General features: G+C 37.9%; 1 protein-coding gene across 1 annotated transcript; it reads right to left on the bottom strand.

Moving 5' to 3' along the window:
* Positions 1-692: 692 nt before the first annotated feature.
* LOC132108159 (F-box only protein 46-like) lies at positions 693-14366 on the bottom strand. Its single transcript, XM_059514745.1, has 2 exons — positions 13949-14366; positions 693-3694 (listed from the first exon to the last, which is right to left on the bottom strand). Exon 2 carries the CDS (start codon positions 3575-3577, stop codon positions 1580-1582), a length of 1998 nt encoding a protein of 665 aa, XP_059370728.1. The 5' UTR covers positions 3578-3694; positions 13949-14366; the 3' UTR covers positions 693-1579.
* Positions 14367-16018: the final 1652 nt, after the last annotated feature.

Below are 16018 nucleotides of genomic sequence, written 5' to 3'. Positions count from 1 at the left end.
GTCCAAACAGCTGATAGTCCACAAATGATCCATACAAAACTAGTCAATGAAAAGCTACAAATCTCGATGGATTTTTACAAACATGCAGCTTTTAATCCATAAAACGTTGATGAAGAATCGATGAAGTGAAATCGTGTAGGTCATTTTTTTCAGATGTCTGGACTCCCATTCTGACAACATCCATTGGAGAACCAAGTGATGTTAAATTTCTTTCAATCTTTACTGACAAAGAAGTAAACTCATCTTCATGATGGGATGGATGGCCTGAGAGTGATAACATGTTCATTTTTTGGGGGTGAAATAATTTTAAGGGTCACTTAAAATAAAAGGTTCTGTTAAAATTTCAGCTTTTATTATTATTATTAATTATGATGATGTTGTTGTTTTTTTATATATAAATTACTGTATAGCCTTCATATAAAAGGTGCACTATGGAAGATTTTAAGTAAAAATTAACAATGCCAATAACTAGTAGCACAGCAAACAGAGCTCCACAATTAACGTGTAATTTTAAATTCCAACAACATATGGTGATAGAGGACAGAGTTCCACAGAGCACCTTTTATTTATCTTATACACACCAATGAATAATAATAATAAAAAAACAATACCTTAATGTGACAAGATAACTTTACAATTACAAATATTTGACTGTTGCAATACTAAAACACATGAACAGGAACAGCACAGACTCCAGTTTTAAATAACTTTTATTCACTTTAGAGGCAAGGATTCCCAAAAGCAGATTGCAGTGAAACCTATGACAGTCTCCCAAACCAGAGAGATCAGCAATAATGTTTCTGTTTGTAAGATATCACAGACTGGTGGAATGAGCAGAACGAATGGGTTAAGGCTAGAATCAGGTTTTGAGTTGTCCTGTTCTTAGTTACTTTTCTTTCAGCCACATGAAGCTAATTACTGCTTTGGCAAAAACTGCCTTTGCCAACAAGCACACAGACAGCCTGGCAGGCAAAGACACAGGTCAAAGAAAAGATTTGGTCAAGAAATAAAGATTGATTTCATAAATCAATTTGAAGGAGAGAAAATGAACTCCAAAAACAACAAAGATTCACTCACATTCACACACAAAACAGAAAAATCCAACAAGCAGTCAAACGGTTGATTACAAAGTGACATCAGGGATTTGTAAAGTGACATCATTTTGCGTGCTTTTGACCAAAGTGACAGCAAATTAAACTCGACAACAACCCCTTAAGTTATAATCACAAGTCCTGTGTCTAGCCTGCAGGGTTTTTGCAAGGTTGGGGTCAGAATCAGAGCTGGTCTTTCAAGATTGACAGAAGAATTTCTAACCAGTTCAGAAGTACAATGCAAAGACTAGTCCCATGCAGCAAGACTACCTTATTTAACCAGCACTGGCTCTCAAATTTCAGAACATCTTGCAGTCTGTGCAGGACTGAGAATTAACTATGGTGCACTGATAAGAAATGATACTGACAATGATAGCAAGGTTAATAAGCTATGATAGAAGAGGTGAGCTCAACCATAAATAGTACAGTGGCATGAGATTTCAGTAGAGTGAAAACGGAGAGAAATGAAAATCCCCTTACAATCTCCTTTACCTCCCATCGTCTCTTTTGGCGCGGATCTGAACCAGCTCGCATGGCTGTACCCAGTTGTTATCGTGTAGCCCAACTCGACAGCCAGGTGTGTCCTTATCGGTGCGCCGACAACACATCCAGTAGGAGCGTCCATAAGGCAAGTCGTGGTGGTAAGGTTTAGGGTGCCAGCGGCAGAGCGACACATCTCCCCGCTCATATTGCCGCTTACACTGCTTGCAGGGGTCGTCACGGTACAGTGGATCCTGATTCCAGCGAGAGTCTGTAGCACGCACGCCGTAAGTGTCGATCAGAGTCTTGAAGTCATGGCAGGTGCATTTGAGGGCCGCTAGCGATCGGGTGGGCAGGTAGCTGAAGATATTGACCATGATGTGATCTGGAAGCAAGAGCATGTATTGCCGTGGCTCCAGAAGCCGCTGGATCTGAAAGCGAATCTCAAGGAAGTCATGGGAGACATGGCGGTAGAGACGGCACAACGGAGGATCAGAACAATCATCCACAGTTGCCAGTGGGGAATCTGGCCTCTCTATGTTAGCCCCCACTGGCCCATTGTTGTTTGCACAGTCTAAAGACCGCATCCCACTGTTTACCGATGAGCAACTCTCATCTTCAGTAGCTGGTGACTGCAGAAAGAACAGCTGGCCAGGAGGCGGGTCCTCTGAGGCATCAGTTGAATTAGCCCCATTGGGGATAGCAAAACAAACAGTCTCTTCTTGAACATTCTCTGTGCTGTCCTTCCCATAGAAGACACACTGGTCTACTGCACCTGTGACCACAACCTCAACGTGGAAACCAGTCACCCGCTCTCGAGCAATGGCTGCCTTCTCTCCCGAGGCAGGGTCTTGGTTAGGATCTAGGGTCGTGGAGGATGGCCTGTCAGTGATGCCTTCTCCGAGGGGATCAGCCTTTGGTGAGCCAGCCAGGAGGGCACCTGGATCTCGAGATGATGGACTGACCAACTGGTAGAGGTCACAAGTGATCTTTTCTTTGCTCCTGGTTCCTGCTTGCCCCCCTCCAACTCCACAACTCATAAACATGCATTTGGGCCGACCAACAGGCTCAGACTGGGTGCGAGGGTCAAGACTTGACACCCTGAAAGCAATCCGTACTTCCCCTCGTCCATGACTTGGAGTGCCACCCACAGAATCACCTGTGTGAATATGATCTATTCCATTCAGCTCAGGCCGCAAAGTTGTACTGTCGAGATTCTGCTGCCGAGATTCAAACTGTGCAACAGCCTGAGCAACCCGTCGGGATTCCTGCTGTTGCTGCAGCAGATCAAAGTCACTTTGAGAAGCTGGTGCAGATGAAGGGGGCTCTGAAAGGATTACAATAGGTTTCTGATGGACCATATATGGACTAGTTTGTCCTTCCGCTACCATCCCTTGAAGCGCCAAGGCTGTACGCTGTTCTACAAGAGCCACCATTTCAGCCACAGAGAGCAAATCTGTCTCACTCACTCCAACACCTTCCTCGATTGAGCTGGATTCTGTGGGTACATCAACAACAACATTTTGAGCTCTAGTGGGAGGGTCATAAGAGGAACAGCGCCGCCGCCGCTTGGCCTTGGTACAATCAGTAGCCCAGTTTCCCTTGACTTTCATGGCACTAGGCCTGGGAATTCCAGCACCATTACACTGGTGAGCTACAAAGAAGGCAATTTTCTCCTTGGTGTTGCCTGGTTTGATGACATACCAGGTATCAAGCAGTACCCTGCCATCCTCCATCTGTGAATTTGGAGAGGGTGAGGCAGGTAGTGGTGGAGCCAGGAGGGTAGATGGAGCATCTGGTGGTGTGTTTTCAGTGCCAACATCCTCATCCTGCTCCTCACTGACTCCATGGGTCTCTATGGTTGTAAGCCCCGAATCATCAGCCTTGCAGTGGGTAGTAGTTGTTCTGTTGCAGATTGTACCATTGCTGTATGGCTTATTCTGGGAGTAGGTGCCAAAGGGGCGTGGGCACCACAGCCGAATGTGGGAAAAGGTGTCACGGTTCATTGTGAGCCCATAGGGAGCATACCTGCCTCTATGCTGGGCAGCTACTTTGCAAATCACCACGCATTCTCACTTTTCAGGTCTGCAGGTTCCAGCCGGACAGATTACTCCATCTAAGGACTAAAAGAAAGAGGCAAGACTTAGATTCACTGCATTCATGTAACTATGTTGAAATGTCTTATTTAGAAGCACAGCAATAAATAAGCATTACTAGAAAGTCCTCCCTACTGATGAAGTCATAAGAGTGATGAATCATCTTAAATGAATGTGAACACACCCATTGCTTTCCAAAAACGATACATATTGTATTGAGCAGCTTTGAGATATCTTATCTATGCCATTGTGTTGAAAATCAAGGGTCCTGGGATGTACAGGTTGTCTTTTTGCCATTTTGCCAAGTTTTTGTGTCACAGCTTTTTACAACCAACCCATTGATTGAGAGTTTATACAATGAATTAAAAACCTTAAAATCACTAAAACTCCCTCACTCTAGAGCATAAGCTAAACATTTTGTCAAATACAATACAATTCTGAAAAGGGAGAATCAACCTTTTATTTTTAATGTTGCTGCAATAGTTTTAATGCCTACAATTGCTCCTCAAATCAAGAGTGTGCTCTTTTTGTCACGGTCCATAAAACATTACACACAATTGTTTGCTCTCTCTGAAATACTGGCATGGATTTCATGCTATATCTGAATTTAGGCCTATATTAAGTTATTTTTCATAAATTTGAAAAAAAAAATGTTGCAAAGGATTACTACCATCTACTGTACAAGACCAGAGGGCTGTTTCATAAAAGACGCTGAGAGAAGCAGGGATTAAAGTCCAAAACCTGACTTGAAATAACCTAGCAAATCAATCTGGACTAAAGCAGTTTCATAAATGACAATTTAAGTTCAAGCAATCTCACTAATTGTGAGATTCGATCCAGGTTCAATGAGTCAGGATAATTTGATGTGCACGCTTATTCTTAAGTAACCCTTAATGTCGATCATGGATCAAATCGATCCACCATGGCAAACAATGAATATTTGCGATGCTTAATGCATTTGAGACCTCAGTGTTGTCCTCAGTGCATAACTGACACGTCACAGGTATATTTTTCATCTGTAATATTTTGCTGTCAGGAGTGGGCGAGGCTTACACGATTGAACAAGCACTGTCGCGCGCATGCAAACTAAACAAATATGAAACGCAATAGAATAATAAATAAACTATTCTTATAAATGATAATAAAATATGCATTCTGCTAAAATATTTGTTGTTGGACAATAAAATGTAGAATTGTAATCCAACACAAGTGTATTTTTATGATAGCAGTAACTGTAAGATAGCTAATACAGCCCTAATCACTAGGGCTGGGCAAAAAAAATCTATTTTTCGATTTATCTTTTTTTTTTTATGACGTTGATTTGATATCGATTCTCAAAAACCACGAATCAATCTTTTCCGGTATTTATTTCAGCACACATTTAAAAAAAGATTTGATTAACGTGAATCTTATCATTACTCTTCTCCACTAGATGTCACCCTTATTTACCTTGTGCAATGTTCCAACGGAAAGCCTGCCATTCATTCATGGAAGAGATGCTGTTGATGAGAACCAAGAACAAAGCCATACGCGTGATTCGCAATGCTCAGGTGAAATGCTATATATCTGCAAAAGTATTTGATATCACGCATAAGGCGCTATGATTTCCGCAATCAATGAATGAATGGCAGATTTTGTTCACTAATGTAACTTACACAAATACTAAAGCACGGATGACGCTTGTGGTGTTTTCAGCTTCTACTGTCTCATTATGATAGTATGAATACACAAATATCATCTCCAGCTGTTCTGAGATTCACTTCATAGGATTTTACCATTTATTTTGAAAAAAACTACCATCATATTACATACACACCAGCTGCAGGTTCCTCACGGCAACCCGTCAAAATAAAAGTATAGTTTAACGTTAAGAAACGTCAGAATATATTACAATTTAGAAAGTCTTAAGACTTAATGCTACTACTGCTATTACAGATTAATAAATCTTTATTTTTAAAGGAATAATCACATTTGTATTCTTTAATTCTTACAGTAAACCTAGCACTTTGAGGGTTTAATTTTCATTTTATTAGGATAAATTAAATTAATCTTTTGTGCCAACTTCGGATTACCAGAAAAAATAAGAACATCATATTATAGGGCCCTATATAAACATTTTGTAAAAAAAAAAAAAAATTATGAATTGTTAATTATTAATACACCATTTGTAAACTGATGTTTAGTCCAAGTTCGTCTGCCTTGGGAAAGCTACCGGTAGTCTGTCTCCAACATAGGGATGACACTCGTTGCCTTCTCTAGTGCAGCTCAACCAGGTCTCATGATCTCATGCCATTTGTCGATATTTGTGATATTACAAATCCCGGAAAATATGCGTTGTAGTCGAAACAAGTCGTTCGTTGTAGTTTCTGAAAAGTGATTTCTGTTAAATAAAATATCTCCTTTTGAAGTGGACTTGTAACTTTTGTAACTCTGCAGATCTATTTATGCTCAAACAGCAACATTACAGACTAACTAAAGTTGAAAAAGCATTATAGGACTCCTTAAATGTGTATTTCTCTTATATAAAATATAGTCTGTTTTATTTTATTTTAATTTTTAAATTCATTAATTTTTAATGCTTTAAAGAGAAACTTTATATTGTAATGTTTTAATTTTCTACTAATAACCATAAAGTACTGCTGTCATAAAACCAGAGAGAAAGATTGCATGGCTAGAACCAACTGATCAACTGAATGCACATGGAGCAGAATGTTAAAATGTTTAATATCTTAAAACAAAGTCATTAAATCTTGGGCACAATAAATTAAATACAGTTGGTTGTAGCCTAGAGCCTATATATTTTTATTTGATGTAAATTGCATTTTCTGTATACTTTTATTTTTGGACTGACAACATCAAATAATTGTATGTGAGAGTGTCAGTGTCGTAATATCAATGGCATTCCTATTGTTCGGTGTTAAAGGAACTCTGCTTACCCTGCCCCGGACCAGGTTAGTTTCCCAGCATAAGTTGCCAGAGTGACTGAACTTGAGCTATGGTAGTCTTGCTTTATGAAACCAAATCAAGTGAAAATAAGTCAGACTAACTGAAATGAGCCTGGCTTATTTGGTAAACTTGTTTTATGAAACAGTCCCTAGGAAGACAAAGGATAAGACTGGGCTGACAGACTACAATCAATTATATTCATTTAATGACTGATACAAATGTCAATGGATTTTAGTAGTCAATTAAAATGACTAGTCATCCCAGCTAACAGGAACAGACATTGTCATGCTACTAAAGATGCTTTTGTAATCTCTACAAGAAGCCATTCTTTGATAATTAAAATTCCAATCATTAAAAAGTGCCAATTCAGGAATTTTGCCTTTAATACTGTTAATCTAAAACCTTTTGTTATGTTCCAAAGGTTGTGCCAGGACTCGATTAAAAAAATGTATCTAACTTAGAGGCTTTGTAATTAATTAATCAAAATTAAATCGCATTTTAATCGCATATAAATATTTGACCTGAGAACAGTGAGAAGTAATTTTTCTTTTAACATGGATTTATAGTATACCATTGAATAATGACTGAATAAGCTTAAGCAACAAAATATTGTTTATTTTTGTTCAACCAAGTTTAGCAGACCAGTGCAATTTTTGCCATTAAGTGTAGCAATAGCATATTTAGAAACAATTTAGAGGCTCCATGTGCTGCGGTGATATGCAAATTCCTTGTTGCATAGCTTGCACACAACCATGCTCTTTAGCTTCTGTCCGTTCGTTTTTTATAACAAAATATCCCCTCCAAGGGGCCAACCAAAGTGGTCTTGTCTGCTTCTTCATTCATGTTCACTGTTGTGGTTTGTTGTTGTCTGAAGTCATGAACGCTAGTTGGTGCTCCAGTATAATCGGTCTGCCGAAACTCATCCAGTGAATAAGTTATTAAAAATTTGGAATTTTTTTTGTGTAATTAATTAATCTTAATTAACGCATTCTTTTTTGTGTAATTAATTAATCTCAATTAACGCGTTCAAGTCCCGGCCCTAGTTGTAGGACATTTTTAGTTACAAGACTGACTTCCTACAGGTGAAGTTTTGCCAATATCTCCATTACTGTACATACAGTACATAATTATTGTTAGAAAACAATTACTGTAATTCATCAAAAAAGGTTTTTATGTTCTAAAGATTGTAGTACATTCCTAGTGGCGAGACTGAGTTACTACAGGTGAACTTTGCCAATATCACCCTTACTGTATAGTACATAATTAATTATCGAATACATATACTGTATTTGGCCAAAAGGGTTTTTTATGTTCCAAAGGTTAATTATTCTTAGAAAAAAATACTGAAATTCACCAAAAGTGTTTTTTTTTTCCAAAGGTTGTTGTACATTCCTAGTGACCAGACTGTCTTACTACAGGTTACATTTTCACAATAACAGCCTTACTGCTTGTATGGCACTCACATATTTTCATTAAAAACTAATTCACCAAAATTCACCTAATTCACATTTTTCATGTCCTTAAGGTTGTAGTACGCTCATAGTGGCTTTTGGTTCTACAGCAGATTATTTATATTCATATTCGTTCATTTTTTTATTTTTGTGTTATATATGGTTTATGAGGACACAAATGTGTATAATGTCATGGGTACTACAACATAATCATGGTTTATGAGGACACTTCCTGTGCCCCAGTAAATCTAATGGCAACATTTGAATTTCAGAAAAAAACTTTTTAACTTTTAACTAAGCCTTTTAAAAAACAAACAAAACAGTTTTTTTCTGAAATTCAAATGTTGCCATTAGTTTTCTGTGAAGGGTAGGTTTAGGTGTAGGGTGATAGAAAATACAGTTTATATAGTATAAAAACTATTACACCTATTGAGAGTCCCCGCAAACCACAAATGCAAGAGTGTGTGTGTTTGTGTGTCTGTGTACAGTGCATTCATACATTTTAGGCAAGTTGGTATTCAGATCATAATTTTAAACCAAGCACATTTTACAAATTCCAAACCACATCAATCTTAATAACTTTTTTTCCTCATTTTATTGTTAAAAGAAAATCTACCTAATAATTATGCACACCTTGATATATGAATGTTTTCACTTCCAGGCTTCATGGACAATTATATATCACTAATAAATTATTAAATATAAAATTAATTGTAGTTATTAATATTAATGTGTTGTGGAATTTGTTAAATGTGCTTGTTAAAATAAAAACTATGATCAGAATATCAACTTGTCTAATAATTAGGCATGCACAATACATACAAACACAAGTGCACACACGCCCACATACATCCATACATAAATGAATATTAATAATTTGCTATTAAATCCAAGGCCATTAGGAGAGTACTACAACTTTTAGAACATGAAAAAAAGGTTGTAGGTGAATTAGTTTTTAATAAAATAAAATAGTTGTGTGCTGTACAAACATTAAGGGTGTTATTGTAAAAATGTCACCTGTAGAAAGTCAGTCTGGTCACTATGAACATACTGAAACCTTTGGAAAACAAAAAACCCATTTGTTGAATTACAGTAGTTGTTTTTGAACATGAATGACGTACTGCATGTACAGTAAGGGAGATATTGGCAAAATTTCACCTGTAGTAAATCAGTCTTGTAACTACAAACATATGACAGCCTTATGTACTGAAAAAAAAAAACTTTTTGGTGAACCACAGTATTTTTTTCTAAGAATTATTATGTAGGCCTACTGTACGTGCAGTAAGGAAGATATTGGCAAAATCGCACCTGTAGTAAGTCAGCATCATAACTACAAATGTATTACAGCCTTTGGAACATGAGAAAATCCTTTAGGTCAATTACAGTTTTTGTAAAGATGAATTATGTACTGCATGTACAGTAAGGTTGATATTTGCTAAATTTAAACTGTAGTGAGTTAGTCTCACCACTAGAAACATATTACAACCTTTTAGAACATAAAAAAAACTTTGTGGTGAATTACAGCAATTTTTTTTAAGAATAATTATGTACTGTATGTACTGTAAGGTTTATATTTGCAAAATTTCAGCTGTATTAACTCCGTCTGGACACTAGGAATGTACTATAACATTTGGAACATAAAAAACCCATTTGTTGAATTACAGTAATTGTTTTCTTAGAATAATTATGTACTGTATGTACAGTAAAGGAGATGTTGGCAAAATTTTACCTGTAATAAGTCTGAAATGTACTACAATGTACAAATGTACTTAAAAACATTTGTTGAATTAAAGTAATTTTTTTCATAAATTTGTGTACTATACATACAGTAAGGAAGATATAGCAAAATGTAACCTGTAGAAAGTCAGCCTTGTATGTACAAACATTCTACAGCCTTTAGAATACCGAAAAAAGCGGGACTACTAAAAATTAAAAATATAAATTTACTTTTTTTCACCTGGGTAACCCACCTGTCACTTGGCCCGTGTTCCATCAAACCTTCTGTCAAAGTCACCAATAAATGTGTTTGGCTTGCCTTCAGCTTTTCGAATATGTATGCTAATTGGATATTGCTAGAAGGCCTTACTGCTTTTTTTATTGTAGCAAATTCCTTAAGTATGTATACACAATAGCAAATCGAAGTAGTTGGCTAGCCTATAGTATAGTAGTAGTACTTTTTCAGGATTTAATTATTAATAGAAAGTTAAAAAGAAGAGCGTTTATACAAAATATAAATCTTTTCTAACAATGTAAGTGTTAACTGTCACTTTTCCTCAATTTAAAACATCTTTGCTGCATAAAGGTATTACTTTCTTTCAAAAAAATAAAGGAAAAATTACTGACCCCAACTTTTGAACAGTAGTGTATATTGTTACAAAATAGTTCCGTTTTAAATAAATGCTGTAATTTTTTACTTTTTATTTATTAAAAGAATCCTGACAAATTGATTTATGTTAAGCAGCACAACATTTTTCAAAATTAATAATAAATCAGCTTATTGATTCCTGAAGGATCATGTGACACTGAAGACTGGAGTAATGATGCTGAAAATTCGACTTGGATCACAGTAATAAATTACACTTTAAAGTGTTTTATGTGTGTGTGTGTGTGTGTATGTATATATATATATATAAACCTATAAACCCATTATTACACTAACCATTATTTTAAATTGTAATAATATTTGACAATAGTACTGTTTTTTTTTTTTCTTTGAAATTTTTATTAAAAAAAAATGCATGCTTAATGGGCATAAAATACTTATTTTAAAAACATTACAAATAGCAATGCGTGTAAACTTTTGACCAGTACTGTAAATATTTATACACACACACACACACATTATATATATATATATATATATATATATATATATATATATATATATATATATATATTTTTTTTTTTTTTTTTTTTTTTATATATAAAATGTATGTAAATAACAATTATTTCTTAAAATGCTTGCAAATTGCAATAGTGCACATTTTGGAAGTTTTAGCACAACAAATTGTTGGTGAAATACTTCAACTTTAATAAACATTCTTTTTATATACATGTATTGCATTTTTGTGTGATTTTATTATAATTATTTTATTTTAGGTTACTGTTGTATAACCTGGTTTTAAAGCTACATCAGTGTGTATTTCAGATTAATGAACCTGGACTCCTGGAGTGTCATAATTTACACTGTCAATATTGTCAAATCTTGCCCAAACATTGTTAGACTTTAATAACAAAACAGGCCTTTAAAATAAGAATTAGTTTTCCTAGTCATCTTTTATTACGAAGCAGTTACTTACGAAAATATAACTATAACGGGTTACGTGACAGGTATACGGTGGTAAGAGAGGCGCAAGGCAGATGAATTCAGCAGTGACAGTTCCAGTGCCAGGTGCGTTTATCTGTTGCAGGTCGCGGGGCAGTTGCGTATAGCAGTGACGGGTCGAGTGACAGGCGCGTATAGCCGTGACCGGTCGAGTGACAGGCGCGTATAGCAGTGACGGATCGAGTGACCGGCGCGTATAGCCATGACCGGTCGAGTGACAGGCGCGTATAGCAGTGACGGATCGAGTGACAGGCGCGTATAGCCGTGACCGGTCGAGTGACAGGCGCGTATAGCCGTGACGGATCGAGTGACAGGCGCGTATAGCCGTGACCGGTCGAGTGACAGGCGCGTATAGCCGTGACGGATCGAGTGACAGGCGCGTATAGCCGTGACCGGTCGAGTGACAGGCGCGTACAGCAGTGACGGGTCGAGTGACAGGCGCGTATAGCAGTTACGGATCGAGTGACAGGCACGTATAGCAGTGACGGGTCGAGTGACAGGCGCATATAGCAGTGACGGGTCGAGTGACAGGTGCGTACAGCAGTGATGGGTCGAGTGACAGGCGCGTATAGCAGTGACGGGTCGAGTGACAGGCGCGTACAGCAGTGACGGGTCGAGTGACAGGCGCGTATAGCCGTGACCGGTCGAGTGACAGGCGCGTATAGCCGTGACGGATCGAGTGACAGGCGCGTATAGCCGTGACCGGTCGAGTGACAGGCGCGTACAGCAGTGACGGGTCGAGTGACAGGCGCGTATAGCAGTTACGGATCGAGTGACAGGCGCGTACAGCAGTGACGGGTCGAGTGACAGGCGCGTATAGCAGTGACGGGTCGAGTGACAGGCGCGTACAGCAGTGACGGGTCGAGTGACAGGCGCGTACAGCAGTGACGGGTCGAGTGACAGGCGCGTACAGCAGTGACGGGTCGAGTGACAGGCGCGTATAGCAGTGACGGGTCGAGTGACAGGCGCGTATAGCAGTGACGGGTCGAGTGACAGGCGCGTATAGCAGTGACGGGTCGAGTGACAGGCGCGTATAGCAGTTACGGATCGAGTGGCAGGTGCGTATAGCAGTGACGGATCGAGTGACAGGCGCGTATATAGCAGTGACGGGTCGAGTGACAGGCGCGTATAGCAGTGACGGGTCGAGTGACAGGCGCGTATAGCAGTCACGGATCGAGTGACAGGCGCGTATAGCAGTGACGGGTCGAGTGACAGGCGTGTATAGCAGTGACGGGTCGAGTGACAGGCGCGTATAGCAGTGACGGGTCGAGTGACAGGCGCGTATAGCAGTGACGGGTCGAGTGACAGGCGCGTATAGCAGTGACGGGTCGAGTGACAGGCGCGTATAGCAGTGACGGGTCGAGTGACAGGCGCGTATAGCAGTTACGGATCGAGTGACAGGCGTGTATAGCAGTGACGGGTCGAGTGACAGGCGCGTATAGCAGTGACGGGTCGAGTGACAGGCGCGTATAGCAGTGACGGGTCGAGTGACAGGCGCGTATAGCAGTTACGGATTGAGTGACAGGCGTGTATAGCAGTGACGGGTCGAGTGACAGGCGTGTATAGCAGTGACGGGTCGAGTGACAGGCGCGTATAGCAGTGACGGGTCGAGTGGCAGCTGCCACTAGCGGTGACGGGTCGAGTGACAGGTCTCAGTGGCAGCTGCCCCTGCCACGCAAAGATTTTACCCCTACTGGTTCTTTATAAGTCCTAAAAGACGACAGTATTACGATCACCAAGAGCAAATAAAATAAGAACAACAAATATTCCCGTGAATATGATCACCCTCGCAAATACCCCAGTCCAAACAGGAAGATACTATATAATTTATTTAATATGCAATTATACGTTCATGATAAATAAGTGGATTATGCTGTTGCATCTGTACGTGTTTTTTTTCCCAGCGCTCCTGTTCACCAGGCCTACTCTTCAAGTTAATCCATTGGCTTGTCTTAACCACCGACTGTATAAAAACAGCTCTTGACTCAATCGCTTGTCATCTTCAGTGCTTTACTTTACTTTCAATTAACACTTTAACTGAAAACAGTAAAAAGTCGAAAGCGTTTGCGATCATTCGACTCGAGGCAGTTACAAGCTGCTCAGCTAACGTTAACTGGCTACTGCAAATTGTTAGCCAGCTTTATAACATCGAAAAAGCGAGTGAACTTCTCTCTTTTAGTTTTAATTAATAATCATGTCAACCCAAATAATCGGTAGCAATATAACTAACACTACTATATTCTCAACTAAAGTGAATTAATTTTATTGCTATCGTTATATATCTGCGCCAGTGTGTAATTAGCATATGTTTAGCTCGGTTAGCTAAGCTGTCTTCATCAAGTTGAAAGCTCAGCTTGCGGTGTATTACATTTTCGTAACTTGGCATATTTTTGTAATACACAGTACAAGTTCAGTACCACTTTAGTATCAAAAGTTGACATTTTTGATTGTATGAAACGTTCTAAAACATTTCCACTTGTTGTCATTATCAACAATAAAATATATGCCAAGCTAAAACAGTAACGTTAGCAGCTCTGCTGGAATTATTTCTCTGCTTACCTTCTTGTGAGACCAAATCTTGGCTGGTGTCGTTCCGACAGCTTTATATTTGTAACAAAAAAAGTGGCTATATTGTTAACTTTAGGCCAACAATCCTTCAAATTTCTCTGTGTGGTTATAAAACAATCTGAAATGAAAGTTGAGGCCGATAAACGTTTAGAGGTAGACTGTTAGCATTTGTGAGCTAACTCGAGAATGAAGCAAAAATCCCAATATTGAGCTGGCTTTGTCAACGATATATGCCTATTGTGAACACAGTAATATGTTGGTAAATACTGTGTTCTAAAAAAACGATCGTCTCTATTGTTCAACCAAAGTTTCAATACTGTTTAACCAAAACAGAAATAGTTAGTAGGTCCTCGAAAAGAAATTGACGAAGGCCATTTTGTTGACAAGCAGCTGCAAACCGCTAGTAGCCAATAGGGAAAGAAATTTGATGGCATGCCCATATATGGATGTTCAGGCTCCCCCTCTGTCTCTACGCCATATACTGTATGCTTTACACCAAATTGTCTGTTTACACCCACGAAGAGAAAAATTCTTCTACCTCATCATCATAATGACACTCAGCGTCTTTCACTTTTACTACATTTCACACAAAAGTCAAGTTTGAGCAGAAATGATCATAGTAGACTCTGTTTAGGATCGTTTTGTGCTGTACTGATAACTAGATGACAGAGACACATTGTGATTTCAGATCAAAATATTGAAAATAAAATATCATTCAAAAGAAATATGCATATGTAAACTATTAAAAATATATAAAGTCATATGTACCTGCAATTTATTTATTTTTTGGATTATTTTTTTTATAATATTGTTAGTTATTTAAAATATGTTATTATTATTATTATTATTATTATTAAAAAACGAATGAATAAGAATTAGTACTCATGAAGATTTAGTTATTTAAATTGTTAATTTGTCGAACTAATTGTGCTTGTATAAACATGTAGGCCCAAATCATATTCCAAAATATTTAGTTGATTAGCCTTTTAATAATTATAGCTCATTCATAGTCCATGAAATAATTATTATGATTGAATGAAAAGCATTTTAAAGCATATTTAAAACCAAACAGAAATTTATTTTTTTATTCGTTTGTTTGTTGGCAAAATTGTTCTTACAATGAATTAATCTATAAAATAGACAAATAAGAAAGACAACAATTTTCAAATAATCAAATACTAATAAATATAAAAAAATACAGTTATTAAGCAGCAATGTACATCATGCAGTGTATGGACCGCACAATATGTACAGGGGATGCATGATCTGGGTATGTACAGTTCTTCATGTACAACATGAGGACTACAGTGAAACTGAATAGTGTTTTTTTATGTTCGGAACGGATTTGAAGTAGAAACTGTTCCTTATGGTTTTCTGATTTTACTTTGTTGCCATATCAGAGTCAAAACAAGCATGACTGGACATGATGATTGTGCAAGAGCAAGGTGAGCTTGGAGCTACTAAACTAAACACTCATGTTAAGGACTGAGATGATAAAAAGACAACACTTTCAACAATCTTATAACATGGCTTTACAGTCTTTCTCAGTCACTTTGGTACATTTCTCAGATCAGAATTGAAATTCTCAAAACTACCTGTTCAATTCTCACATCATTGTGTCACTTGTGCACATCAAAAAAGCAGTTTCTCATTTCTTTGAACAAGTTGCAAATGCTTTGGTACATCCATGCAAGTGATTATGTACAATTCTCTGTTGTTTCCTACATTATCAGTTGCTAATGTCATGTTGCTCAAAATTTATTATATAGTTTTCTGTGCAATAGTCTTACCCCCCAAAACATCGGGTCTTTAGTTCATCGTATAAGTCATTAAATGCAAAATGGTTAATCTAGTTGTCATAAACTGCCAAGCACACTTTTTTACACATTATTATTAGACTTTTTGTCAATCTGGCATGAATTGTGCAAGTGAATCTTTACTAATGAAGAGAATGTAGATGATAAACCAATGATAAACCATTTCTCTGAAATAGCTCAAATGTTCATCTCATGAATCTTCAGTTAGAAAGCTTATACTGTATAGACAGAGGACAACACAAGA

The sequence above is a fragment of the Carassius carassius genome, chromosome 28, assembly GCF_963082965.1.
Source record: "Carassius carassius chromosome 28, fCarCar2.1, whole genome shotgun sequence".
In the NCBI taxonomy this organism is placed as follows: domain Eukaryota; kingdom Metazoa; phylum Chordata; class Actinopteri; order Cypriniformes; family Cyprinidae; genus Carassius; species Carassius carassius.
Note: the sequence above shows the minus strand (reverse complement) of the source record. Positions and strands in the feature narration are given on the sequence as shown.

What these genes read in the sequence shown, in the direction of transcription:
- LOC132108159 (XM_059514745.1), bottom strand. Translation starts at nt 3,577, where the DNA reads ATGAACCGTGACACCTTTTCCCACATTCGGCTGTGGTGCCCACGCCCC.